Genomic DNA, 27,795 nt, shown 5'->3' on the forward strand with positions numbered 1-27,795 from the left:
TATTTGACATGTTCAGTCACTTAAGCTGTTTATCTGTGTGCAGTTGTGTGATGATCAAAACAACTTTGCCAGATATACAAGATACAAACCAAAGCAGATTTACAGGAAATATTGAATTCTGGCATTTTAAACGTGAATGTCATCCTGTTGTTTAAATCTTGTTTGTGTGCCTTTAAAGGATCAATTCACCTAAAGTACTCAACATTAGTGGCATCTAGAAAATCATAGTTTTCTTTGTCCAGGTGTTGAGATATCTGTCTCTGAGATTTAAGCCACGACTCTTGAAATACATACTTGACATTGTCTGATGTGGATTAGCCAGAGTGGATACGACAGTTTGTGGAAAATATGTTGGAGTTTTTGCTTTAAATATCATTTTTCAATTCTCTAAGCAGTAAAAATGAAATCCAAGTCAGCTCTAAGAAATCACAGAGATAAACAGCTGAAAACCTGAACAACTAAAACTATCTGCACCACCAGAGATAAGTGAGAAAATAGGATTTTTGTAATTTTTGTACACATTTAAAGTCTAAACCATATCCCAGATGACAAATAAACACAACAACATGGTCAGTTTTTACATTTTATTGATAAATTATCATTTTTAAAAAGACCCACGAGCCATCTTTTCCTTCCACATCACACTACAGTTCTCCAAGTACTGAATTTGAGCTATGTACAAAGAGTATCTTTTAATATTATTTTCATCATCATCATCATCATCACATTCAAAACAAGGTTAGAAGTTTGAGCTGTGCCCACTGGTCAAGGTCAAGAGACGGAGAGATGCTGAGTTAGCGTACGGCGATGCTAGCTAGCACAGAGTTCACTGGAGGTCAGAGAGCAGCGATATAAGCAAAGGGAGGAGGGTTTACATTCTAAATCACAGGCAGGAGGAGCTAAGACGGGGATATTTTACGCTTTAGCTACCTCTCTGACACAGTAAAAAAAACAAACCACCACCTCAGTGACAGAACATAAACAAGTCAACATGCAAAAACGCTTGTCACCATGTTTTGGGATTATTTTCCACCAGAAGGCAACATAAATGCAGTGAAGGAGATACTGTAGGGCCTTCAAAAGAACTCAGACGAAAGGATTATTGCTGTAGTGAGTTAACAGCTGCATGGCACAAAAGAAATGAACATTGTAATAAAAACAAGCTCCTGTTGATCAGTTGCTCTTCTCGACTAATACTGGGCAGCAGTTGGCAGGCATGGGGGGGGGTTAAGGATCATTTCTTTTAAAAACTGATCATTTCCGGAGTTAAAATCATATTGCGATACTATGTCAGTGTACACAGGCAAGGTAAATGGTTACAATACAGTATGGATACGCAGCTTTTTAAGTTTAACTAGCAGCAAAACAACACGTACAATTGCATATAATCGTAGTGCAATGGGCAAAATGGTTGTCTCATTTTGGTCTGGTCTGTAACAAAAGAAGTGGGTACCGTCATGTCTGCCAGGCTTCTGACAAAAAAAAAAAAAAAAAAGGTCCAGAAAGACCAAATCCATCCAGTTTGCTAAACTATCAATCTTAAATCAGAATAGGCCAAGTTGATTTTTGTATTTATTAAGAAAAAAATCACTGTTTTTGAATTAGTGAACTAATTCATACAAGTTCCTGATTCTGCATTTTTGTCGAATTTCTGCAAAACCTGGGCAGGATTTGAGTCCTTGTGGATAAGTAAGGGATTGATCGACACACATTAGCGAGTTCAGCCAGTCACAAACAAAACGAGACACATCTCCCACATACACCTCTTTCAAGCAGACACACACACACACACACACACACACACACACACACAAAACACCCCATTGACACACTCCTGCAGACGTTCCACTGCCGCTGAACAGTGAGCGGTTTGAAAATCTGAATAAGATGAAAAGAAAAAAAACTAAAAGCGGGGTATATGTTCTTTCAGCCGTGCAGGGCCGTGCCCACCCTTAGGCAAAGCTATTCTCCGGGTAGCTGACTTTGATAGCTCCCCAGTAGCAGGCTCGTATCAGACAGATGAGGCCGAGCAGGTAGGCGAATGCCCAGGACACATAGGTGGCATTATAACGACTGGCAAAGTCCCGAGTACCAACCTGGTAACACAGAAGAGGGAACAATAGTGTCAGTGAACGTGTACTGCGGTTAACACTGAGAGAAAATATATCTTTTTAATTTATGCATTCATAAGTTTTTATCATGCAAACACAGATAAACAAGATGAGTCTATTATATTTCACTGCATTGAAAACTGAAAACTGCTTCATCGTATCAATCAGTTGCAGAAAAATAAGAACAAACTGCAACAAACTAATTTAACCTTTAATTAAAATACAAATAAATAATTAAGTGATTATGATTCTAATATGATTATACCAAGCTGTGAAAGTCTAATATCTCTCTGATATACTGTGAAAAACGGAACAATATGTGGTTGTTTAGACCAAACACAGTGCTTTTGTTTACTGAGCTGCACATCCTGCCAGTGAGTCCAGTTGGCTTAACAGACCAAAGTGCATTTGATGTATTTGTAATATACTGTAACACACTCACTGTAGGTTAAAACCACCTACACACAAATATGAACATTCCTAAGGCACAAAATATATTTGCAATCTATCATCATTATTATGATGATAACGTGCTGCCAACTTATCCCATGCCCTGCACCTGTAGCCTGATGATCTCCCTTACATTGCCTGGGTATGTATGGGCGTATATTATTTTATATTATGATTAATGTGATTTTAATGGTTTTACAATTGTGTTTTATGATTCTGTGCTGCTGATAATCCCTCACTTTTCTTATCTAATAATTATCTTTTTTATTAATGTTATATTGTGTTTGTTATAATCCTGCCTGTTTGATATTTCATGCTAAATGCTTTTATTGCTTTTTTTTAACCTTTATTTAACCAGGAAAGCCTCATTAAAACTAAAAATCTCTTTTTCAACAAGATATGTAGCAGTAACAATGAAATACAAACAACATAAGACAGATAATGTGCCACAGAATTCAGAATTAAGAGAGAAATGCAATTATGAAATCATGACTTTCTAAGACAACCATGTCAAAAACTACCTTAAAACAACTCAACAGCTGTCTTAAAATGCATTTCTTCACCATATATAAAACACTTTGAATTACCTCTGTGTTTGAAAGGTGCTCTATAAATAAAGCTGCATTGCCCTGCACCATAGAATAATTAAGACCAATCCAACGCATAAAGATTTCAAAATACTCCAAAACATTGGGAACCAGAAGAAAGATCACCCAGGCTCTTCTTCTTGTGAAGCAGTTTTGGCTGTACTTACTGTTAAACCCACTCCAATGAAAATGCAGATCATTCCTATAGTTATATAAGCACAACAGCGCCTCCTCGGGAGCGCACTGCCAACAGAGGATCTGCAGATGGAAAGGAACAAAAGAAGAAAAAAAATGGAAAAAAGGTGAGCGTGTGAACAGAGACTTTTATCTGAAGTGGACAGAATACACTTCAGATGTTTTAATATTTACATGTCTTTGATAGGTTACATTCAGATATGACTGGTATGACTGGTATGTCTTTGTCCCTCCCAGTTTCCCAGTGATCTCACTCTGCAGCACCCCGACAATCTTGTGAGCCAAAAATCTCTCACTCTCCCTTTTTTAAGTTACACATGAAAGCACTGGAGGCCAGTCACATGTGCGGCTCCCGACAAGTGCATTCCCGTCCAGACTCCATACAAATACACAGACAAGTCGACTGCCCTTAAGCACCAGTTTGGCATCATTTTTTTTTTTTTCTGGCTTCACTATGACTTTACTTTTCTCCCCCTCTCAGATCTCACATGCCTCTCATGTGACGGGACTCAAGCATTCTTCAGGAATCACTGGTATTCAGATGGCTTAGGGGGGCACGATCACCTGATTTATTACCTTCTCCTTCTTAAATAATCTCACTGCTTTGCACCACCTGAACATCTCATTCATGTGACCATATATGGAGCAGACTTTTTCTTTTTTTTTAATTAAATTATGTTTTTAAAGACTTAAGCCACTAGATGTGGGCTGAATTTGTCATTCATTTAAAACTAATAAAAACCATCTGCAAAACAGGATTTATCAGGGAAACTATAGGATTAATTATTATATCAGTCTGAAATATGAATAAAAAACACTTTCACTAGTGGAATTGGGAACATGCTACTATACCTAAGGTATCAGTTTCTTTTAAGCATTAGAGAAAAATAACATCTCATGACATCATGTTACCTTAGTGTTTTGATTTCTGTTATGGAGGGAAGGAAATAAGTTTTAAGGAGATAAAGATAGAGAGAGAGAAAAATATGAAAATAAAGATAAAAAGAGAAATATGGAGAGGTAAAAAAGATGGGAGCATGTGTGCAAACTAAGACATGGGTAGGTTAAATTGTCTCCCTTAAGAAGAAGGCTGTCTTTGTCCATTTTATTTATCACTGTATAATGATTTATGTGCTGTAACTTTTTAGTAAAAATGTCTTCTGCTGACTTTTTCTAGATGGATGATAAAATACTTTGTTTTTAGCCTTTTTTGTCACAGGCTTTATTTGTAAAGTTTGAGAGAGGAGACCAAGTTATTTGTGATGTAATGTTATATGTAAGAAGTGATGTTCTGTTTCTGATAAATGTTTCAATTCTGAGACAGAATTTTTGGCATCTTATGAGTCTGTGTGGGTTGAAAACAACAACAAAAACAACCACAGACAAAGAAATGCAGAGAAAAAAAAACATGGGTAGAGCTATAGATAAGGATATAATCAAACTATAAAAAAAAGCATTAAGAGAGAGAGAGAGAGGGAAAAAGATTGAGTCAGACACAGAGGTACAGGAAAAGACAGATGCCAAGATTGGAGTCAGCAGGTTTTGGCTGCAGCTTGTTTTTCTGTTGCGGGTCTGTCTGGTGTCTCTGCATCATTGCTTCTCTCCTGTCTAGATACTGCCTCTCATTTTCAACCCTCACACCTTTATTTGACCTCACAGCACTCCCCAACTCTGTGAACCTCCTACCCCATCCTCACTTCATGTATTGAGGCCAGGCTCTAATTCCTGTCACACGTCTAGATTAGCCTCCATTACCTCCCCTCCCTTCTCCTTCCAAGAAGAAAGTCCAGTCCTCTAAAAGCTCACCGTCTGATTACACTGGATTATTTGTAAGAGTAAGCAATCAAAAACTACTCCAGTGACAAAGAAAAAAAGAGGAAGAAAGCTTTTAGGTTTTAGTATTTACATCTGTGACAAACTGTATCTTATCAAGCCCAATTTAGCATTTTAACAGCACTCTGCTCTCTGCGTAGCTGGATTTTGTGTGAATACAGAGCTTCATCCTGTCCGCTGTGGCCTCTCTGCTCTGCGTGTGTGTAAAACTCAGCCCCGCCCTCGGTCAAGCAGACACACAGACCTGCAGCTCTTTATACATCCATGACACAGAGACAGAGAGCAGCAGAGGAGAGAGACAGAGACAACCAAGAGACAGAGTCCCAAGCTTACACCCTGCGCACTGTTCTTGGCTGGGGGCTACACACCCACTGCCCAAAGGCTGATGCCCAGAAACGTCCTGAACACAGCAAAATAATAAGAAAATAAGAAAGTAAAGGCAGAGGGCAGAGTCTCTGCAGATAAATACACCGCCACACACTCCTGGTGGCTTGTAAGTGATGATTAAGTGGGATTAATTTTGTATGAGTCTATACTGCATATTATACCTTTAAAGCAGGATGTGTTGGAGGCATGTTCGCTTTAAGTTGACAAGTCTCTTACAGTTCAGCTCTTTATGGTGCTTTCCCAACTTCAGCTCCAACCTCCTGCCCAAATCTAGATTTTCTGCCAGTTCCAGCTGTTTGTTTATTCACTTTCAGGGCTTAAATAACCCTTAGCTGTGTTTTTTGTGTGTTTTAGACCATTATTGAAAAATCACTTATTCTTTACATCACAGCTAACCATTTTATTGTGTTTTAGAATGTTTGACTTATTTTGGCAGCCGTTAGCTTCCATTAATTTCTGTGCAGTATGAAAATGAAGCTGCAAACTCTTGAAACTTGCTTGAATTGTGGTGTTTCAAGAGTCTGCAGAAACACAGAAAACCAAAATCTTCCAAGCATCCAAAGATCAAAAAAACTATACAACCTGCATTTGAAAATGGTCAGCAAAGAGTTTAGGCATTCATGGTTTGTAGTTGAGGATCACACAGGCATGGTCTAGAGTTGCTATGCTAACTATTTTAATAATCAAATAATCATTTTAGTCATTTCAGTCATTTTTTCAGTAAAAATGTCAAATGTTTGCTGGTTCCAGTGTCTCAAATGTGAGGATTTGATGTTTACATTATAGTAAACTCAATATCTTTTGGTCTGTTGGTCGGACAAAACAATAAATTCAAAGATGTCATCTTAGACTGAGGAAAATTATAATGAGAATTTTCTTACATTTTATTGACAAAACAGTTAACCGATTAATCAAGAAAATAATCATCAAGTGAACTGTTGTGTTTCACTTTGACCTCTATGTACAGCGTGTTAAACAGAAGTGATGGACTCACATTTTTTTGCAGTGGGGACACTTGGCTAGTGTGTTAAACCGCAGCTCCATCCACTGTGAGAGAAAAAAAGAACAGAAAAAAAGAAGCACCGTTAAGTCACAGTACAGAGGAGTGAGCACACATGTATCCACAAACACACTACAGTCCTACTGTGCTTTAAGAACAATCAACACAAGACTTACTGCAAATGATTTTACATGATCAGGTATGATGATGTATAATGTATAATGATTCCCTTATTAGAGAAAGTATTTAAAGGCTGGAAAACTATAAGCACCTAAAATGATTCTTTCAATATGTTAGTTACAACTGTGAATATACAGTTTTTTGATTGAAGGTTCTGATGTTAAAAAAAGCAGCTCTATGGAAGTGTTTAACCATCACAGATTAGGAAATAAAAAGGTCCTATTGACACAAGTTAAATATGTGACTTTTGACATGTGGCTTCAGTGAAGGAATGAAAATTTCAATAAAAGCTGAAACAGAATTTGGCCAACAATGATCTGTAAAGCAAATACCGTCATAGTGTGATTTAAGCCAATTTAATGCACTTGAAATTCAACTCTTTGTGGCTACAGCTCTCTTCAAAGCCAGATGTGTACAAAGTCATATCATCACCAGTGTGAATAAGGCCGCAGATTGAACTGGAGCAGGGTTAGGCTGTTGTTAATATGTCCACCAGTATAACCAGCTTTCTCAACCTGTTGTTGTGCTGGGGGAGAGCCATCGCTGGGGAGGCCAGTCATTGGCTGGGATGACCTGGCGTCCTCACTGCCCTACAGACGCCGCAAGCGACAACGTGCACACATTAAGAGGACATGATTTCGACAAAGTGGCGAGTGTGTGTCATACAGACACTTGGCAGATGTTTTTATTAATCTGTACGATGATAAACAGAAGTCAATTAAAAGTGATCATGTTGCATGTCAGAAATACTGATCCTCAACATGAGGTGGCAGGAAGACATTTTCTGGTCTTTCTCTCTAACCTGCAACTGCAGCAGCTGCAGATTAGAGAGGTACGTGGCATTTCTTGTGACCAGATGTGGCCACACTACATTCAAATGCCACTTGAGTTTTTTTTTTAAATAAAACAAGCAAGGAAAGGAATGTCAGCCACTTGCAGACATCATATTCTGACCAAATCTGCAACAGGATGGTTTTCATTTCAGCAGATAAAAGATGGTTCAACAGGAGAACTCATAACTCTTATGTCTGCTTGAAACTGACATGAATAAAGTGAACTGACACCAAGCTATACCACCTAGAACATCTGTACAACTCTGCTATGACACTTCAGAAAATCAAAGCAACACTGTTACATCACAAAAAACATGGAGTAAACACTGCGATTTGGCCCTCATGATTATTAACATGCACGCACCAACAACAGCACAGCAACGCAATTCTGCATGAACAAGTCTGTGATTGGTGAAATTGGTTGTCTTGGGGGGTTTTTACTTACTAGGAAGGTGTTGCCACAGTGACCACAGACCACTCTCATCCCCTCAGGCTGGATGGGCAGTGCCGGCTGGGCAGGTTGCTCCTCTGGGATCACCATCACCGGGCTCAGGTTGATGATGCGTCTGCTGTCAGGGGAGCAAACGGAAAGACAAGTTTGTATTGATTGCAGCAAAGCCGAGACAGGAAAGTTTCCGTTCACTTAAATAATATGGAAAGTGCTTATAAAAAGAAGTTGATATTGATGACTCAACATGTCAAAATTCAGCTTTAGAAAGGATGTAATCCTGCAAGAAATGTCAAGCTGAATACCCTCATTTATCTCCCACCTACCAGTTTGGTCGCGGGCATCCTATCCTCCTGGACGTGTCTTTACAGATAAGCAGGCAGTTACAGGGACATCTCACATACTTTTTCCCTGTTGGGGGGTTCTTGATGGGCTGGAAGACAACCAGAAAAAAAATCAGCTCACTGAAAACCAGTATTTTGTTACAGTACGCTGTAGACACTGGAGACACTGACAGGGTGGATAAAGTGCTGTGAAAAATCAATAGCTTTGCCTTTAATCTATAAAATATATATTAGTTCACCCATTAGCTTCAAATATCCATATTACGTCCTCTGTCATGCTGAATTTGTCAGTCATTCGAGAAGCATTTCTAAAGTTACCATCTCACACTGTGCTGTTGTGTGTCTACATACTGTACTAATACAGAACTAAACACTAATGCTACAGCTGAGCGTAACGTCTGGAAAATGCATTTGTATGTGTGGTTATAGTGCCACAGAGATCAATCGTAAATTGAGTGTGAAAAACAATATGATAGGGGAGGAGAGGAGAGGAAAGGAGAAGAGAGGAAGGGAGGGGAGGGGAGAGGAGGAGAGAGGAGAGGAGAGGATTGACAAGCAGTCCAAACAACAACAGACTAAATGTCTTTACTGAATTTGACAGTTGAACTATCACAACTCCGTCTGGCAACACAAGACATCATTCATAAAACTGTCATCGGCCTTCACAATGGCCGCCACTTACTGTAGCTTCGTTGCAGACTGTGCACTTGACCACGTGCTGATGCAGCTTCCCATCCAGGTTGATGAGTGACTGGCATACACGGCAGTTGATGACAGGCACACCGCCACCGTCGGGGCTGGCGATGGCTGTGTAGGGAGGAGGTAGTTCGGCTTTGAGAGGAGGAGGGCAAAGCACACAACACACAGCAGGCTGTTAATCGCATGCATCTACATTCAGGGCTTCATGAACAAAGACATGGATCGGTGCATGCAGTGAAAAAGAAGTATTGTTTGGGTTATGTAAAGGGATGTTGTCTTGAATGGCTGGACACTGTGTCTTTAAATTCAATGTGAAAATGTGTCTGATCCATTTCACAGGAAATAAACCAGCGTTTTAACAGCTGTAAACAGGTGCTTATTATTCTGTTCAGTTTTAGCCCTCAGGGACACGGGTCGACAGATGTGTAAAATGCCTTGAAGGGAAAACAAATTTCATTTTATGCTAAACACGGTTTTGCAGTAACGCGTAGTGATGTCTGGGTCTGGGGTGTGTATATTTGCGGCAGGTTGTGCTGGCATTGCAGATGTTTGTCTTCAAATTGGAGATTTTATTTAAAAATATTGATTTTGATCTCTACTGTGGTCTTTGAGTTCAGCAATTCAAAATCAATCAGTGTCAGTTTTCATTCTTAGAAAAACTGATGACACAGCAACAAAATAGTAAATTAACGTCAAAACAAATTATAGCATAGAAAATCAGAATAAAACAACTACAAAACAATCTTTGTTTGATCACTATAGCACAGTAAATGTTATATAATACACACACACACACACACACACACACACACACACACACACACACACACAAGAAAACTGTAGGTCAGGGCCGGTGATTTAATGGTTAAGGTGCATATCACATAATTCTCAAAGTCCACAGTCTAATACTGGCCTGGGGACCTTCGTTGCATGTCTTACCCTCCCTTCTCTCTCCCTGTTTCCTGTCTCTTTCCACTGACTGCAAAATAAAGCCAAAAAAATAGAAAAAAAAATATCTCTCTCTCTCTCTATATATATATAAATAAATCCTAGGTCAGACCATAGTAAAGTCACAATATTAGTGCAAGTTGCTGAAGTCTCTGTGTGAGACTCTTATTACCAACATAACACAAGATTTATGGGTGTCTGGAAGTTTTAATCATTGAATTTGTGTCGACATATTTTATAAGGAGCTACCATTGATTTACAATACAAAATGAAATGTCTGATACATCCCAGAACAACCTCTGGAGAGGAGCTGCTGACTAACATGACTTGCAATTTTTTAACAGTAAGAGTTTCCAGTCAAACTTTCTCATAACTGTATGAAACACACACACACACTGCAGGTTACTGAATGACTCCCTAATTAAACTCTTAAAACCTGCTAGACAATCACACCGAGCCTGGAAACACGTGAAATGATGCTGTGATAAGTTACGCTCCATCACAACGTCAGTTCTCTTTCTTCATTCATGGTTTCCTGCACATACTGTATGCAAACTCATGACAGCCTGTGTTCGGCTCTGATTGCTCAACATGTGACTCTCTCTTTGTCAGGGGCCCTAGCACCACTCTGTATGTTTAAGAAAAGAAACAATGAGCCCTTTTAGATACCAAAGGGTAAAAATCCACTCACTGTCAAGCAACACACGAGTAACACATGAGTCAGACTACTCATTGTACGTACAATTTATGCAAGTGTGCTTATTAACACATGGAGAGAAATAAACACTTCATATCTTATGGTATCCAATTATTTGTGACTTAAAGAATGCTACACGTGTGAAAAACATTTAAATTAGGAGAAAAATGCTCACTGCCACTATTACATGTCACACCTACCCAGGTTTTTAGATTTCACTGTTAAAATTAGGGAAAATGAACATATATTAAGTTGTATTCATTAGTTGAGTTGTTGCATTAGTTGGATGAGCAGATAAAATAAGATGTATCTGCTAAATGACACCTGACCATTTTGGTTGGGAAGCTAAGAATAACCAGACCACTGATTAGTCTTTTACGTTCTGTAAACAAGTGTAACCGACCTGATCAAATGGACGACATTTACAGATTCAACGATTTTTCTCTTTATGTCTGAAAGAACTGCTGTAACTCCAGTAGCTACTCAAATGAACTCTGTTCTGTTTAATCCCACATTAACCTCGTGTAATTAGTCTACATTCCATGTGTTTTACAGGGCTTTAATACATTTAATCCATAGACTTGCACCAGTCTATCCTTTTACTATTACTGTAGTACTCACGCATACTTAACATTCTGTGTTTTAGCAGATAAAACCCACAACACGCATACGCTCTTTCATTTCTATGATTTCACCTAACCTTCAGTCAGGATTCAATTAAACTAATTCAATAATTTGCTCCTGAAACTTGCAACTGTCAATTATTTCCTTCATCTGTCCATTCTGTTTACAATAAGTCAATTCAATGCCAAACAACTCCAACAACCGAAGGTGATGTCTAATATCTTGTTTTGTCTGACAAAAACAAAGATACAGGGTATATAATGATTTAAAATAGAGAAAAGAAGCAAATGGTGTTTTTCTTTTATAAATGACTGAAATAGGTAAGTAGTTGACAATTAATTTTCTGTCAACTGACCAATCAATTAATCGACTATTTCAGCATTAGAGAACGTACAGCAACAGTATTATATACCAGACAAACTTCATAAAGTACAACATATACACTTTATATAAGTTGTTTTATGCAACGCTGTTTATTTAACTTCACAGCAGAATCATATGAAATGTTTGTGTCTGTAGTTATCTTATTAAATATATTCTTCAAGGTGGCATTAAAGGACAGGTTCACAGTTTTAAAAGTCTGTCTTAAAACAACAATCAGGTATCCATATGAACAGTGAATCAGATTTTTCTGGACATCTTTCAATGTGAGCAATGGGGACAAAATCCACAGTCCTCATTTTGCAGCTCAACACTGAAACACTGTCCAGCAAAACAAAAAAATTAATTTTGTACTAAAAAGACTGCAACTTTGGACTTAGGAAGGGATCCTTAAATGGCCAATATGAACAGGAGGAATGATTACAGTGAGAAAATCTGTTTCAATCTTCATACGGGCACCTGACTACTGACTGTTGACCAAACACAAAGGACACATCTAATCTGAAAAACGACCAATTTCCTTCTTGTCTCAGCTCTGAATGAGATAATGGGAAAAGTCAACAGGTAAACGAGTTTGGCTCTGAGATTTAGTGATTCTCAACCAGTCGACACCACAGGGACAGATGGGACACCCGGTCTACATTTGGGCAAACCCGGCTGTCCTCAGCAGAAATACAACCAGAGCATGCCAAAGACTGGAACGCTCCTGCTGTGTGCAGTTGGTGCCTCTTACACAAAAAAAATGCAATCCTCTGCTAAGTTGCATTAATCCAAAATGTAATGTTGATTAGTCAGATACAGACTTTCTCTTCTTAAACCATAAATTCTTGTAAAATAGTATAAAATAAACTCCTGATCCAGCACTTCTCTCTCTCTCTCTCATCTACCAAAGAGGCCTGTTACTTCTTGCTTCTTTCCTCGCTGGAGTTGTACGGCTGAAACTGAATATAGCAGCGATAGGTTTTCACTGGCTGCCCTCGGAGCCAGAGGTAAGACGAGAAGACGCTCCTACTACTACAACAACCACCACCACCAGCAGCACTACAACATACAGCAACCCTCACATCCTGCCTCACTGGTGGTGCCATCGCTGACTGGATGACCAGCTGATCGTGGTTACTTGTGGGTTGTGGGGTGGAAGGGCGAACTGAGCTGGTTTCAGCAGCTGCACGAGGATGTTTTCTGTTTTTTTTTCCTGTTGCACATGTGACATGAAATAAAAATAAGGGGCATAACATGTTGTAATATCTATGTTAAACATGGTCAAAGGTCCAAAACTTGAGGTGAACTGAAAGTCAAAAGGCTTCAGCCTGATCTGAACACTATTTTTGCAAAGTCACCTCTACTTCCTCATTGAACCAGCATAAGATAAAAACTGCAATTCATGCAAAGATATTCCACTAAAGCCCCAGAATGACTATGTTTACATGCTCAAAATATTCCATTTTTTGCCCTTATTCCAAAAAATTCTTACTATTCCTACTCCTAATATTCCCGTTTAGATGCAGAGGGGTTTTAGGGTTTCCCTCTGCTCCAGTGGGAACAGGAATCACAAGATCTCCACAGGGAGTGAAGTAAACCAGTGAAGTGAAAAACATGAGTGAGCTGCTGCCTGATATTGAAATGACTGATATAAATTTATAGTTACAGGCACATCCAGCACCTAGGCTGTGCCATGTTTACCACACTGCTGAGTGTTTTTGGTGCATCACACCGAGCCGTCACCATGAGTCAGGATAATAACCAAACCCCTCCATCCCCGTCGTGGAGAAGCTGGCTCTGTTTTTCCAGCCCACCCTGAACAGCTCTCCACTCTCCTCTCATTTCTCTCCTCTGTCTGCCTTCCAGCTCCAGTATATTTCATTTTGCCTGCACAGGGGTAAACAGGCAAGAGGCCATGTGTCGCAAACTGCGGTAAAACCCCCGACTGAGACGCATATTCTGAATGCCATGTATAAATGTCCAAAGAATGCTCCTAAAACCAGAATAATACCGGCATATCACACATCTTAACCGGAAAACATTCAGAATAAGGCCTAAACAGAATAAACTGTTAACATAAACTGTATCAAATTCAGAATATTGTCATATTCAGAATGATAGTGAAATATTAGTGTGAATGTAAACATACTCAATATAAATCAAAGACCTGGAAATGTGCATGATATGTCCCCTTTAATATTCAATTCAATATTGTTGTTATTGTCATCAAATCCCATTGAAATACCAAAAATTTCAATGCATTCATCTCTTAGTACTTTTTGATTTCTCTCAGATCTGTTGGTTCCTAATGAAGATTTAAATCTTTAAAGACCAGTCACAAATTCATAGTTTCACATTGAAAAAAGACTAAATTACTTCTTATCACAGGTGGGCATTGTAGTTTTTCACTAACATTAATCAAAAAGAAATAAGTAGTGCATTTGTTGGGATCTACTTTCAGCTGCGGAGTAATACATATTTGATGCTAAAGTGAGAATTTACAGAAGCAGAACAGTCTATTGTGGGACTGACTCAAAACAAACTACAGTGCCCATGTTCATGGTAAGGAAGGAACATGTCACCCAGAGCAACAATGAAGTGTTTTTAATAAGTTTTTGATCAACATTAGAGGTCTCTGGCACGATATATCAGACTTTGGATACACAGACAATACTTGTTAGTGGGCTCAGTTCTTTGTTGGTCTTTTTGTTGGATTTGTTGACAGTAAGAGAAATATAGTACATCAACATAGTCATCCATAACCTTTATTAATGCAACTGTCCAGACTAGTGGCACATAACACACATCAACTGTTATATCCTGGCAGACAATCACTCCCAGTGAGGAAACATTTGAATAAATTTGATATAAAATCTTTATTTTAATAGCTCTGTCTTTGTCAGTAAAGCACTGTGTCTGAGTGAAAGTAAAACTGAGGAATTCATTTATCCCTGTCAAGATTAAAAGAGCCTCTCACAGGCTTTTTGGTTGCAGTCAATTTGTTCTGCCATTCAAGCGCAAAAATATCCAGTAAGTGGCAACAAAATCAAGCCCAGCGCCTATCCAACCATTCAGAGGCAGCCAAGGTCATTGGTCTCCACCCCTCACCACATCGTGTCCACTGATGAAAAATACAAGCAAACAGTGAATCTCTACATGAATTATTTCTCATTGTCAATCTGCTACAGCTGAATAAAAACTGATTGTGGGCAGCTCTCCTCATCAGGTGAAGGAGTGGCAGATATTTAGGAAATCAATACTTTCACCCATTACAGCTTGTACTTCTCTAATCACAACTCGCATTAGCTCATTTCCTAATTACAGCTGATTATTTGTCAAACCACCATAACAGCCTTTGCGTTTTAAGAAAAACGTCTCAGTTTTGGCTCAAATTAAGCCACTTTACAAACTGTCTGGTAGAGGATTGTAGACCAACAAACCCAAAGAAATTGGAATTAGCCATAATCCAGGCAGCAGAGAGGGAGGGAGGGAGAAACTGGGCCATGAGATATACTGATAGTTAGTGAGTTCAGAGGTTATTACAGTCCGGTGTTTAAGGCTTGATAATTAATCCTGTGGGTAAGTATGAAATCTGTAAGATTAGACTTCTATAGAACAGCAAAATGTTCATTTCCGACATTCATTTGCTTGATATTAACCATTTGTCCTGAAATGCTCCTAAAAGAGTATTACACGGTCAATGAATCCATTCATTCGCGGCAGAACAACCGGTGTTGTGGGGAGCCAAAGAAATGCTGTTTATAGAGCCAATAACAGCATTTAAAGCTAAATTTATCTCAGATTTCAAGTTCATTTTGAAACCCATCAAGTTGCTGAAACAAGAGATAAAACCAAAACATAATCTTAAGATATGAGAATCTGATCTGGATGTTTCTGTAGAAAAATGGAGACTTTCCTGGGTCTCAACTAAAGCCTCCAGCAAAAAAAAAAAAAAAAAGGGAACGCATGTGTGATCATGTAGAGCTTCAAAATGGAATTTGATTTTCTTCTGCGCAAATTCAGAATTTGATTGGACCTAATTCAGTGTAAAGGCCAGCCCCTGACAGTGGCTGCTAGACAGACTGGTTAGAGGATTTATGAGCTGTAATTGCCTGGGTTAGTCAGCGCTCTCTGCATGCATTATGGTTCTGTAACCTACATTCGTCTGTTTACTAAGCAAAATGTGGAGACTGTGGCAGCTTCCTGGCTATAAATGTGAATGTTTTCTGCTGTAGAAAAGATACAGAGAAAAAAAGAACATATTCAAACTGTCTTTTCGAGATCAAGGAGGCTAAATATTTGTTTTTAAACAGTCCCACTTCCATGCAAATGAGCAAGCTGACAATTAAAAACAACAGCACGGTAGTTAAATCACGCCATACTATTGATTTGGTCCCATCCACAAAGGAGCACATCTGGGCATTTTGTTGATTTGCAGCTGGGACAAAAGGCTGCAAGCCTGCCTTCATCTGCAATGGGTCATTTCTCCAACCCCCCTATCAATAAACAACTTGCGACATCAATGCCCAAAACCCAATGAGGCCTTGCAGTCCTACTACATCACGACTGATATCACATATTGGGAAAGACCCAAAACATTAAGGCCCCCCAGCTGGATCGTGATGTAAGCATTTCTGCAGTAAAAACAGAGGTTGCTGTTATTGTAGGCCCCTCTCGTCTAACCCACTGCTCCAGTTCTCACAGTGGAAGCTCCACCTTTTCCTCAGCTGCAGATTGATTCCCCACCGATGCCCTTGCCTTTGCCTCGCTGCGGTTTATTTACGCACTCGATACGCCCGAAAATGATTCAGCATGCAGGCGGCGGAGGGGTCTCGACGTGTAGCGTGTTTACCTCTGGGACTTGAATCCTGCAGGTACGGGGGTAAAGTGGGGGTCACATTCTCGGAGTTGGGGGTCGACAGCAGCGGGGATCGCTCGTCCATGCCGTCGGAAGCCATGTCGTTTTTTGTACCGTGAATGGTGAGAGATGACAGGACGGGGGGGAAGAGCTCCTGGCTGCACCGAGTCTTCACTCAGCACGGAGGAGCAGCCGGCGGCTGGTTGTTGGTGCCGAGTTGCTCCGGTCCAGCAGCGCCGGTGACGGCAGCCTGGAGGAGGGAGGAGCTCCGCGCTGCTGCCCGCCCCCCCTCTGACATAGCCCTGGGCATGGGCAGAGCACCGCACCGCCTACATGCAGCTCAATACTGAAGGAATGTAGTTTGAAAAAATATGTCAACACGTTTAATTGAATGCAAGTTTATTGCAGCTTATAAATACATGCACATGTTTAATTTTGAGTCCAGCCCATATTATTTTCACATGTGCACAATTTTCTGCTTTTATTCAAAACAAGCAGAAATAGTTAAGTGTTTTTAATGATGCAGGGACTCTGAACCAGTAACGCTGCAGTTTCCAGTTTTGGTCACTAGATGTCACTAGAGGATCACTGAGGGTCAGACCTGTACAGTCCATGAACATTTGGACCAGAATATATGTTTTAAAAGTGGGGTCCTTGAGGGGGTTCAAGGGGGTCTCCAGCAAAAAGGAGAATAACTTATTTTCATTTCATAATTACATCCAGAAGTATCACAATGACAAAGTGTGTGACTATTTTGTTTATGGGTTTCATACACTTTCTGTACAAACATTTAAAAGCAAAAATCTTATCAAATGGGGGTCTAATTTGTGTCAGTTTAGGGGTCCTTGACGTGAAAAAGTTTTGAGAACCACTGATTTAGACCAGTAATCCCCAAGTCCCAGTTCTCAGATTGTTTTACTCAAATATTTTAGAGGGATGAAAATGTCAAATTTGATCATACATAAGAAAAGGAATCAACAGTGTTTAGACAGCAGTATTTTTACTCCATTTTTGTTTAGACTGTCGCTCTGTGTTTCAATACACTGGATATAAAATGGAACAAAAACTATGTGGCCAAACTTCAGCTTGAATTTGATTTAGGATACAGAGATGTTTCATCTGCTCTGATCCAGCAAATGTATCAAGTGTTCAGACAAACTTCATCATGGAGCAGGACAAAAAATCCAAAACATACAGACAAGCTGGGTCATTGTCAAGATTTTAGAAATACTGAGGCTTTGAGTGCCTCCAGATTTTTATTTATAAGGGTTTTTTTTTGCCTTTATTAGTAAGTTGAACATATAGAGATGACAGGAAATGAGGGGAGAGAGAGATGAGGAATTTAAAGAAATAAAGGTCGATTCATAAAGATCATAGGACTTCATGATCTGTGACTTAAACCTCTAGGCCACCCTCTGAAAATTTTGACCATATTCAATTATGTTTTCTGTCTAAATGTTGTTTTAAAGCCTCCTCCAGACTAATAAAATTCTGGGGGAGAAATGCTGAATCTTTCATTTATTTCTTATTTTATGGGACTAAAAGTAATCACATTAATACATATTGAGTCTGGAATTCAATTAAAAAGTTTAAATTGTAGAATATAAACTCATCCCAGGATGCTAAAACCCCCAAGTTCACATACACAAAAAAGAAAAATACCAACGACGTGATCTCAGTGGACAAAGTGGCCAAGGAAGTGTTTTTTTATGGCCAAACAGTAAGATATTCTTGGCCAAGTCAGTCAGCTGACCTCAGACCTACTGATCACGTGTTTCACTTGATAAACACCAGACTGAAGGTAGAAATCCCCAAAACAAATGAAGCTGGACGCAGTTCAGTCAGCGGCAGAGTACCATTAATGAGGATACAAACCATCTGCTGGTGTCTGACTTCAATCACTTTAAATATGAAACATTATGTTTTTATAAACATTCATTTTATAATTTAGGGACTAAAATTATTACAGTTCTGACATAATACACTGGATATGTGGACGTTTAAAGCTAAAATTGGGAACTGCATCCTCATGACAAAGTGATACTAAGAGATCAGCAGCTCAGGAACCTGCTTTTTTGGTTTTGTTTATCTTTTTACTTTTACTTAATATTGTATGGTTATACTTTATCTACTTAATGATGTCAGGAGATGTGGATTTCTTATGCAAAAAGGTTTATCGTCAAACACAAACTTGACCGATCAAGAAGACAACAGTTAACGTATCAAAACGCTGGTGTTGACACAGTGAAATGCCACATCAACTCTGAAGGAAAGTTGTCTGCATGCCTAGTTAAACCTCTCGCCTCGTCCAGATAAGGATTCCTGAGTAGCAGACAGCTTTGGCCCAAGTCACAACATGCAGAACCCTTGCCATACTTTAACGCCTGTTTCTGCAGGCAACAGCTTTGTGGAAAGACAGCTGGTCTGCCTTTTCTCTGTCTGTTTAATTTTCATAATCCTATATATGAAAATTCCTTCCCACTATCTACTCTGTTGCATGTATCTCTGGAAGAGTGATCTCTCCTCTTGTCACCCATTTTTTTCCTGTTAAAGTTTCTTTTGTGGATTTAAAAAAAATCTAAATCGCTGGTCTAAGGATTGAGACGTCATGTGATTTTATTCTAAGACAAATGTGTTATTTGTGAATTTGGTGTACAGAAATAAAAATCACTTTTACATTTCCTGGTGATTTAGCAAACCACATTGCCAAAGTAACCACTTATAATTTACACATTATGATATGGATCATATCATTATGAATTCATGGCTTTTTATGTGTTGTGAATGTGCTCCGCTGCAGAGCCTGTTTCCTTTATGTTTTGCTTTACTGCAGTTAATATAACCTGAGTGGTTGAGTGTAATTGTGTAGGCATCTGAAATTTGGTGCAGTCATTTCTTTCTTTTCAAATGTAAAGTTGAGCATAAAGCCACACAACAGAGACACGTGTCACTGTCAAAATATGTAGCCTGAACATGTATATGTGGCTATTTTTCCTACTGTTCAACCTGCACGTTTATTGAGTCGGAAATATGATTTTGCGTCATCTGAATGAAATTGTCGACCCTAATTTCTTCTACTTCTTGTCTCAAAATGTATTCACCAGAAAATGTTCCCAGAAAATGTTCCCAAATGGTTTGAAAGTCATTAGCAAGACTTGAAAAGAACATCTGGCTGCCACCACCAGCTGTAGACCAAACCTAAAGTTTAGTAAAGAGTGTACAGAACTGCAGTGATTTGAGTCAGCATTTTGCCTTCCCATCCTTCGTAGGAGTTACCAAATTTATGTTTTACAATTGATCCTGATAGTAACAACAATTTTTGGAGATTGCTGATGTGAGCCTCTTGTTCATTCCTCCTCTAAAAATTACAACACTCTCGATTGTTTGTGCCAAAATATGTCTCCCATTCCTAAATGCTTATGTCAGGGTGCAAGCCTCGAGTTAGATAAACTCATTCCCTGGCCATTCAAAAGGCTCACTAAATAAATGCAGATGGTGTGAATTAGGCACAAGTTCCTCAGCTCAGGGACAGTTTGGGCACATTTTAAAACTTTTATCTTTGTTGTTAAAACAGTAGTACCACATAGTGTGAATGCACAGGTATATGTTAGATGTAAAGAGGTAAATGTTTAGATGTGTGGAACATTTTGAGTCCAAAATTAGGCCAAACTTGAGCCTATAGCCAGTCTTGTTTAGGACATTGTAAAATGGCTCATAAATTCCAGGTGCATTTTAACTCCTCCGACCCTCCAATTCACAGTCTTGGCTTGTAGACTTTAGGGGAGAAAAAAGCTGCAGAACACAGAAAGAACAATCCTGCATATAGGCTTAAATTAACAATGAGAGGAATACATTTTGAGTAGACAAAAGCTCACAAACACTTTTTCTCTCCCAGCAAGGGAAAGTATGCTTCAGCCAGACTACAAGTGTACCCTATTTGTTCATTTCCCACATATTCCCCCCATTCACTCTGAGGGAAAATCCTTGCTGCTGCTCTGCTGTTACCAGGCCAGTAAATAGTGATTCAGATCGCATGTAACAGGCTGCAGTCAACGACTCAGTTTTTCCGACGACTTCAGGCACCAGAGGAGAGTCGCAGCGCTCACACAACTGCTCATTCGCTGGGGCTTTCTTTGCAAGGTAAGAAATATTATAAACACATGACAAATGTGAAAATAGTGTAGCTTTTATGAGGGAAATTATGTTTGTTATAAGTGAAGTTGTTGCCGTGATCAAGAGTTGCGGTGCTCCATTAATTTCCAAACGTTTATGCTGGCAAACCACTGTGAAGCTGCCAGAATGAAAGTAAAATTTCCAGTGACAGTGTAAGAAATAAAAGCTTATTTTGAGATCTACATTATATTTTACAGTAGGGAGGATACATGGTGTATTTTATGAATAAATCTGTGGTTGGCATATCTTGAATATATTGCCTTACACGTCCTTTGTTGTTCAATTTATTAAATGTAACACAAGGTAACATGAAGGTAAATCACATTCTGACTCTCGTAACAGTTTTATGCCAATAAAAAGTTTCATTGTTATTCTTAACTCATTAATGAACAGTTAAAATGTATTTCTATATCTAAATCTTCATTCCTCCTTTACAGACACAATACCGGCGGTCTGGAAAATTAGTGTTTTGATTTATTTTAATGGCTGACTAAAAAAGGTTTAATTTTTATCTGTTAAATAACTTTCAACAATAGAGGAGAGGCTTTGTGTTTTTTGTCGTTGTTTTTGGTTGAGAGGAGATGTGTTGTTCTTTGTGTCAGTGGAAAAAATGTTTAGTGGATAACGATCATCTGTCACGATGCCAACAAATGGACTTTCCATCTATTACAATTGTTTGTGTGTGTTGTTTTCCTGCAAGTCTAATCTTAAGCCTGATACCTCACATTTCAGCCACTTTGGAGATGCTCCAGGGGGCAGTGAGCAGAGCTTGGCTCTGCCTGTCCTGCTGCCTCCTGTTGGGGGTCTGCTTCCCGGCAGAGGGTACAGGGCCAGCAGGACCCACACCTAGATTTCCCTCTGAAGGAGAATCTGGGGAACCAGACCTAGACGACTGGGAGTGGGGCTCTGGATCCTCTTTTCTGCACCTGCTAAACAGCTTCCCTGCTGACAGCCCCTTCGTAACAGAGACCCCAGGAAGGCCAGTAAACTGCACGCAGCGCTTCTGGTTACCCCCGTCCTCTGAAATCTGCTGGGAAAACATAGCCGGGCCTGAGGAGTTTGCCAAGTCCCGCCTGCTTGTTCTGCAGAACAGGGCCGCCCTGCAGGCGGTATCCACCTCCAGCGGGGTGGAGGAGGGAGGGGCCTCCTACGACCACCAAGCCAGAGAGGAGGTCCAAGGGATCCACTCAGACCACCAGGGCGTGGTAGAAACGATGCAGACCATGGAGAAGGTGTTTGTCTCACTGGAGGAGAAGAGGAAAGAAGGGACGGAGCAGCAGGTCTTCACAAGGTGAGAATAGAAATCGGAAAATGGTGAAAAAGAAAAGTACAGTGGGGTCACCAGTGTTACAGTATGAGAACCTTTTAAGCAGCAGTGTAGTTGTAAACGAAGACACAGGGATAATATGATTATGTAACTCCTGAACACTTATTATAAAGGGCCTGTAGGAAAATTATTAGGGCGGGACAGGTGGTGAGAGAAGGGGGGGGGGGGGGGGGGGGGGGGGGGGGGTTATGTATATTTTCCTTTTTGCTGAAGGGAGGATAGTTTGACTTTTTGGGAGAGCAGGGGAAGGTCTTTTAAAACCCCTTTTTCTGTTTCCAGATTCATTTCTTCCTTGAGAGATTTTTTTAAACCTTTATTTATTCATGGAAGTTTCACTGAGAGTCAAGCTCTCTTTTGCAGGAACACCCTAACATCTCTCACACACTTACACACATTCACACCTGGAAGCTGCTAGAACAGCCAGTCTGACCTGCTGAGCTTCACTGGAGCAGCTGGGGTTAAGGGCTCGGTGGTGTTAATGAGGTTGGGGCAAATGCTGTTCTTTCACTTTCCACACCCAGATTTATCCCAACACTTCAGTCACAAGCCTGCTTCTCTAACCTGTAGGCCACCACTGACAGATCGTTAAAATGTAAAATCTAAAAATCAAATAATTACACCACATAAATGGCTTTTGTTTTGATATTTAACTGTACGCTCTTTGGAGCAGCTGTCAGTCATGCAGCTCAAACATGTAATTGTTTTGAGCGACAGACATCTGATCGAATACATATCAGCCTGTAGCATCATCTTGTCTGATTCATATATATCTTTATTAACTGAAATCTCGGACGGGGGTCCATCAGAAGCCTCAGAGCTGTATTGCTTTTTTTATAAAAATGAAACATAAGGGTTAGGATTAATGATCAAGGAGCAGGTACATAAACAGAGTGTATGCAGGAATCCTGAAGTTATATTAGATACCTTTTAAGACCTTTTTTAAGACTCTTTCCAGACATTTTAAGACCTCATCACCACTTTGAGTTCTAACCGGTTACACTGGCGACACACTTTAACTTACATTTACTATATAGTGATTGTAAGATAGCACAACCAGTCAGTCTTTGTGATAACTCCTTATTAATGCAACATAGTTCAGCACAAACAGCCAAGCCATGTTGATGCTATTAACAAGATGCTCTTAAGTAATGCTCCCTAAGTAAGGGGCTTACAGTACACAAAGAAATGTTTCTGACATTTGAGACGAGAATTAGCCAATGCAGTGACAGAATCTTGATTCATATTTGATCAACACTGCCTAGTTTCACTCCTCATTGGTTTCGCATACAGCGTAACAACAGGGTTAGTCCCCCGGCAGCACACATTGGATCATCGCTTTTTAAACTAAAAAAACCGCAGTGTCATGTCATAATGCCAGACCAACAGAATGAGTCAACTTGACTCGGTGGAGTGAACTGATTCAAGATCCAGGCAGGCACACAACCTCTTTGGGTAAAAATATATATTGAAAACAAGCTATAAAACTTAATACCTTGGAAAATTGCTTTTAAGACTTTTTAATACTTTTCAAGGGTCTTAATTTTCACTACATTGATTTATCCTCTTTTAATACTCTTTAAGACAGACCTGTGGACACCCTGATAAATCAGTGGTTTGGCAGTTGCATTTCCAGTAACTACTGATCCGAAGCCAGCTGTGGGACAACTCCTAAATTAACATTAGTGAGGGAACCGGGAAACCTGGATCAGTCTTACTTGTCTGGCCCAAACATAACACTGCTCAGATGCCAAAGAAGACAGAGTGGAAAGAGCTGAGTCATTTCAAGCTTTTCCCAACAGTTGTCAGTCGGGACATCTGGCTGAGACGTGACTCTGGCGCTAAAATGGCTTCGACATGTAACACACAATGCTTTCTTCTCTATTGGATGTGTGAGAGAAGCTTCACTCATACTGTATGTCGTGTCACCAATTTCATTCAAAGCAGAGTAAATGTGTCAAAAAAAAAGTCTCTGATATTTACTGATGGTTTGTCATCCTTACAGCATGAAGAGGAAGCTTGCCAACACGAGGGACGCCATAGAAGGCAGAGAGCACTCAGCGAACGTCCTAGAGAGTCAGTTTTCTAATCTAGAGGAGACCCTGCTGAACATTCAGCTTCGACTCTACAAACTCATGCAACAATGACGATGTGTCACAGAGCTTTTTTTCTCTAATTTGATATGTATTTATGTATTCATGTATTGTACAACCATGTAAGAAACGCATGCATGCTCAGGATTATTGTAGCTTTGTAGTAAGAGGACTGCTACCCATGTAACATGTGTAACCTTGAATCAGCACTGATAAACTATCAGGAAGTTTTAATGGACATGTAGCAGTTAAATCAAATTTTATATTGCCAGTTTGAAAACCTCTTCCATGTGGAGATTTCACGGTCACATTAACAAGCACTAGTAAAACCGCACGACACTTGTGAACCCTGGAATCGAATAAATGATCATTTATGGTCCGTAAATGCTCTGAAATAAGATGCTTGTGTTGCAAGAAAAGTTATCAGACAACATGAATCTTTATTTTAATATCAAATCTAAACAACAAATTTGTAAATACATGAGGAAGATGCTTTGCGTGGTCGTCAGCTATTATACGCACTTTAAATATTCACATGTATTACGCTGAGTGTGAATTGATCCGTTCAACCGACAAGTATTCAAGTATTTATGACGATCTACTTACAACTCAATCATGAATCACTTTGCTCTCAATGAACAGCAGGACGCGGCACATTTCATAACATCTGTCCAAAGCAGAGCTGCAGAGACATGAAACGCATCCAGTGTCCCCCCCCCCCCTTTTTTTTTTTTTTAAAAGTCAGCCTCCTCTTCTTGCATTTGCTCCAAAGACTTGAGGTAATCTCGGGCCAAGATCTTCTTGGGTAGGATATCTGTCAGTTAAAAAGAGAATATCACACTGTTAATATCCTTTTCATTACACTGATCACTTGTCGTCTTACTGTAGCCCGTTTTGACAGTCAGACATTAACGAGCAACGATTTGCTGTGAGACTGTGTTTACAGGCTCTGAATATGCTTTGATGGGTGATGATGTGGTTGTTGAAAGATAATTTTGTCCCCGTTCAGGATGTGATGCTAAATCTGAGTTTCAGGAGCAGACAGAGATAGCAGTGCTTTGATTCCTAAGGAGACTACACAGCTACAACAACAATCATTTTAAAGACTGATAAAAAAAACCTTATTAATATTGCAAAAAACATTCACTTCCCATTATTGAAAACCAAACTGAAGAGGTGCAAGCTTGTGTTTGTGTGGAAGAAGGTGATGCTTGAACATATTTTAACTAACTTTTCTAATTCTAATGCACCACACAAATACTGTTAAACAAACAGAGCAGAAACAAAGTAAAACAGCAAATATTAAATTTGAAGGTCCTTTACGGTAAAAGGAAAGTACATTAAATCAAATGTATAACATATGTTTTAAATAAGAGAATACGAGTTTGCACCTGAAACACAAATGGTTGGATTTAAAACAAATACTCAGAGCTGCAAGATAAATAAAGATAAAAATAGAAGACACAAATATCTTCTATGAATAACGCTATGATGCAGCTGAAAACATTGTCATTTTCCAGTCTTATAGGCTACATTATATTAAAATTATACTATTTTTACTGTTAAGCCTATTAATTCTGAAGGCTGCGTGAAATGAATGAATATAAAGCTGCAACGACTAGTCAATTAATCAATCAATAGAAAAATTATCACTGAATATTTTGATCACTGATCAATCGTTTTGAGTCTTTTTTTTTTTTTTTTTTTTAAAGAAAAATGCTCTGGTTGCCATGTTGACAGTAAAGTGGACATCTTTGGGTTGTGGGACAGAACAAGATATTTGAAGGTTGCATGTTCGGCTTTAGGAAACAGTGATCGACATTTTTCACCATCTTCTGAAATTTTATAGATCAAAAACTAGGCGATTAATCGAGAAGATAAATAATAAATGATAAATAAACTGTTATTTAATTTGTTTTGTAATTCATTTGTTAAGTAAAACATGGCAACAGATTCATAACCACTAAGATTTAATTGCTTAAATCGATTAATCGAGAAAATAATTGACAGATTAATTGATAATCAAACATTATCCTTAATTGCAGCCCTACATGAGTGAAGCATCTGGTTGAGAAGGTTGACGTAGCCCTTCTGTATTGTGTTTGTTGACTTAAACCCAGTTTTTAATACACCTGAATTAATTAAAACTGCTGCTGTCAATGAATCCTCACTTCATGACGGCAGGATTTCAAACTGCAGCCTCCAAAGTTACCACATCGTTATCATGAGGACTTATTGTAGAGACTGTTTGGCTGCAACTTATGACTATTTTCGTTATCGATTAGTTGTTGGGTCTATAAAATGTCAGAAAATGGTGAAAAATGTCCATCACTCTATCCCTAAGCCCAAGATACAACCTAAAATGTCTTGTTTTGTCCCGACTAACAGTCAACAACCCAAAGACATTCAGTTTACTATCATAGAATACTAAAGAAACCAGAAAATATTCACATTTGAGGAGCTGGAATCAGAATTTGGACATTTTCGTCTTTAAAAAAAAAATGCTCAAAATGATTGATTATCAAAATAGGTGGCAGTTAATTTTCTGTTGATCATCTAATCGATTAATTGTTGCAGCCCTATGTTAGACTGCACTAGTTTTAACTAAATTCATCCTATAAACTGGCAAATGGTTGTATACTGTAACCATGAACCACACTTAATATGCGTCTGGGAAGGTTCAGGGTGACTCTAATGTTTCACAGGGAATTGATGACCAACTTCACAAGTGTCAGCTGATCCATGATGGGTTTGTCAGACTGCAGGTAGGTCTCACCTGTGAGGAAGTGGAAAGTCTCGTTTTCCTCTGCGGTGTTTGCCAGATCACTGTATGACAGACTGTTGGTTTCCTTCCCGGAGCCGTTGTTGAATGAGGACAGAGCCAGATGCTGCACAAACAGCTCCTTCAACAACAACAACAACAACAACAACATGTCAGCTGAAGAGCGGGTTTACAGTCAGCGGCTACCTCACGAATAAACAGAACGAGCCGCCAAACTAGCACGATGCTAATCCCTGTTAGCAGGAGATGAATGAGTTGATAAGTTTACATCAAACTGAAGCTTACTGTGGCCTTGGTGGTGAGGAAAATAGCGTCCTGGTTGATGCTGGAGACGTCAGGGGAGCTCTTCATGATCAGCCTCACCCTGGAAATCGGGAGTGAGATGTTTTTTTTGTTAGCTTGTTCATCTTTGTCGGGATTACTTTGAGACATCTTCATGAGGAATCACACGGCGCCAGACAGGCGGAACTCCAAGTATTGTTTTGAACTGTGACGCATTTCTTCTTTCTTCTTTAAGTTAATTTTTTAAAAAGTTGGTCTAGCGCCACCTGCTGGAGCGGAGGCGCCTGTACATTAACAGTATGAACACACTGAACTGTCCATACTGGGGATATATATATATATATATATATATATATATATATATATATACAACGTTACAAGAAAAGTACTAAGAAAAAGTAATACATAAATAACATTACATACATTATTAAATACATTATTATCAAAATAATGTATCATAGATCCAGAAATGTATCAGAAGCACACTTTAATTGCACTCTGATCGTTGTGCCATATTGATGCAGTTCCTGATAAAAATGTCCAAAACTTGGTTTGGAGTCCGCCCGTCTCTTCTTGTGAATGTG

General features: G+C 39.2%; 3 protein-coding genes across 5 annotated transcripts; 1 reads left to right on the forward strand and 2 right to left on the reverse strand.

Annotated features, from left to right (window-relative positions):
• Positions 1-570: 570 nt before the first annotated feature.
• Positions 571-16,870, reverse strand: pip4p2 (phosphatidylinositol-4,5-bisphosphate 4-phosphatase 2). Of its 3 annotated transcripts, none has more exons than XM_067613028.1 (7): positions 16,552-16,853; positions 9,051-9,175; positions 8,351-8,457; positions 8,022-8,145; positions 6,558-6,610; positions 3,316-3,406; positions 571-2,096 (listed from the first exon to the last, which is right to left on the reverse strand). In XM_067613028.1, the coding sequence occupies exons 1-7, from the start codon at positions 16,655-16,657 to the stop codon at positions 1,953-1,955; spliced, it is 750 nt and encodes a 249-aa protein (XP_067469129.1). In that variant the 5' UTR covers positions 16,658-16,853; the 3' UTR covers positions 571-1,952. The 3 variants fall into 3 exon arrangements, with proteins under 3 accessions (XP_067469129.1, XP_067469128.1, XP_067469130.1); XM_067613027.1 differs by having other exon boundaries at positions 9,051-9,199; positions 16,552-16,852; XM_067613029.1 differs by lacking the exons at positions 571-2,096; positions 3,316-3,406; positions 6,558-6,610 and adding an exon at positions 6,656-7,333 and having other exon boundaries at positions 9,051-9,199; positions 16,552-16,870.
• Positions 16,871-20,541: 3,671 nt separating this feature from the next.
• Positions 20,542-24,381, forward strand: si:ch211-57n23.1 (uncharacterized). Its single transcript, XM_067613037.1, has 3 exons — positions 20,542-20,697; positions 21,463-22,021; positions 24,060-24,381. Exons 2-3 carry the CDS (start codon positions 21,474-21,476, stop codon positions 24,199-24,201), a joined length of 690 nt encoding a protein of 229 aa, XP_067469138.1. The 5' UTR covers positions 20,542-20,697; positions 21,463-21,473; the 3' UTR covers positions 24,202-24,381.
• A 186-nt stretch (positions 24,382-24,567) lies between these two features.
• On the reverse strand, positions 24,568-27,424 carry chrac1 (chromatin accessibility complex subunit 1). Its single transcript, XM_067613039.1, has 3 exons — positions 27,215-27,424; positions 26,924-27,050; positions 24,568-24,961 (listed from the first exon to the last, which is right to left on the reverse strand). The coding sequence occupies exons 1-3, from the start codon at positions 27,365-27,367 to the stop codon at positions 24,882-24,884; spliced, it is 360 nt and encodes a 119-aa protein (XP_067469140.1). The 5' UTR covers positions 27,368-27,424; the 3' UTR covers positions 24,568-24,881.
• Between the last annotated feature and the right edge of the window lie 371 nt (positions 27,425-27,795).

Source organism: Thunnus thynnus, chromosome 15 (genome assembly GCF_963924715.1).
Source record: "Thunnus thynnus chromosome 15, fThuThy2.1, whole genome shotgun sequence".
In the NCBI taxonomy this organism is placed as follows: domain Eukaryota; kingdom Metazoa; phylum Chordata; class Actinopteri; order Scombriformes; family Scombridae; genus Thunnus; species Thunnus thynnus.

Bases quoted from the DNA above. Each gene is read 5' to 3' on its own strand.
- pip4p2 (XM_067613027.1), bottom strand. From the start codon at position 16,657: ATGGCTTCCGACGGCATGGACGAGCGATCCCCGCTGCTGTCGACCCCC. The intron at 8,458-9,050 runs GTAAGTGGCGGC...GTTGTCTTCCAG, and splicing joins CAGTCTGCAACGAAGCTACA to CCCATCAAGAACCCCCCAAC. The intron at 6,611-8,021 runs GTAAGTAAAAAC...TTTCTCTCACAG, and splicing joins ACTGTGGCAACACCTTCCTA to TGGATGGAGCTGCGGTTTAA.
- si:ch211-57n23.1 (XM_067613037.1), top strand. From the start codon at position 21,474: ATGCTCCAGGGGGCAGTGAGCAGAGCTTGGCTCTGCCTGTCCTGCTGC. The intron at 22,022-24,059 runs GTGAGAATAGAA...TCATCCTTACAG, and splicing joins GAGCAGCAGGTCTTCACAAG to CATGAAGAGGAAGCTTGCCA.
- chrac1 (XM_067613039.1), bottom strand. From the start codon at position 27,367: ATGAAGATGTCTCAAAGTAATCCCGACAAAGATGAACAAGCTAACAAA. The intron at 27,051-27,214 runs GTAAGCTTCAGT...TTGTTGTTGAAG, and splicing joins TCCTCACCACCAAGGCCACA to GAGCTGTTTGTGCAGCATCT. The intron at 24,962-26,923 runs GTGAGACCTACC...TTTAACTGACAG, and splicing joins GACTTTCCACTTCCTCACAG to ATATCCTACCCAAGAAGATC.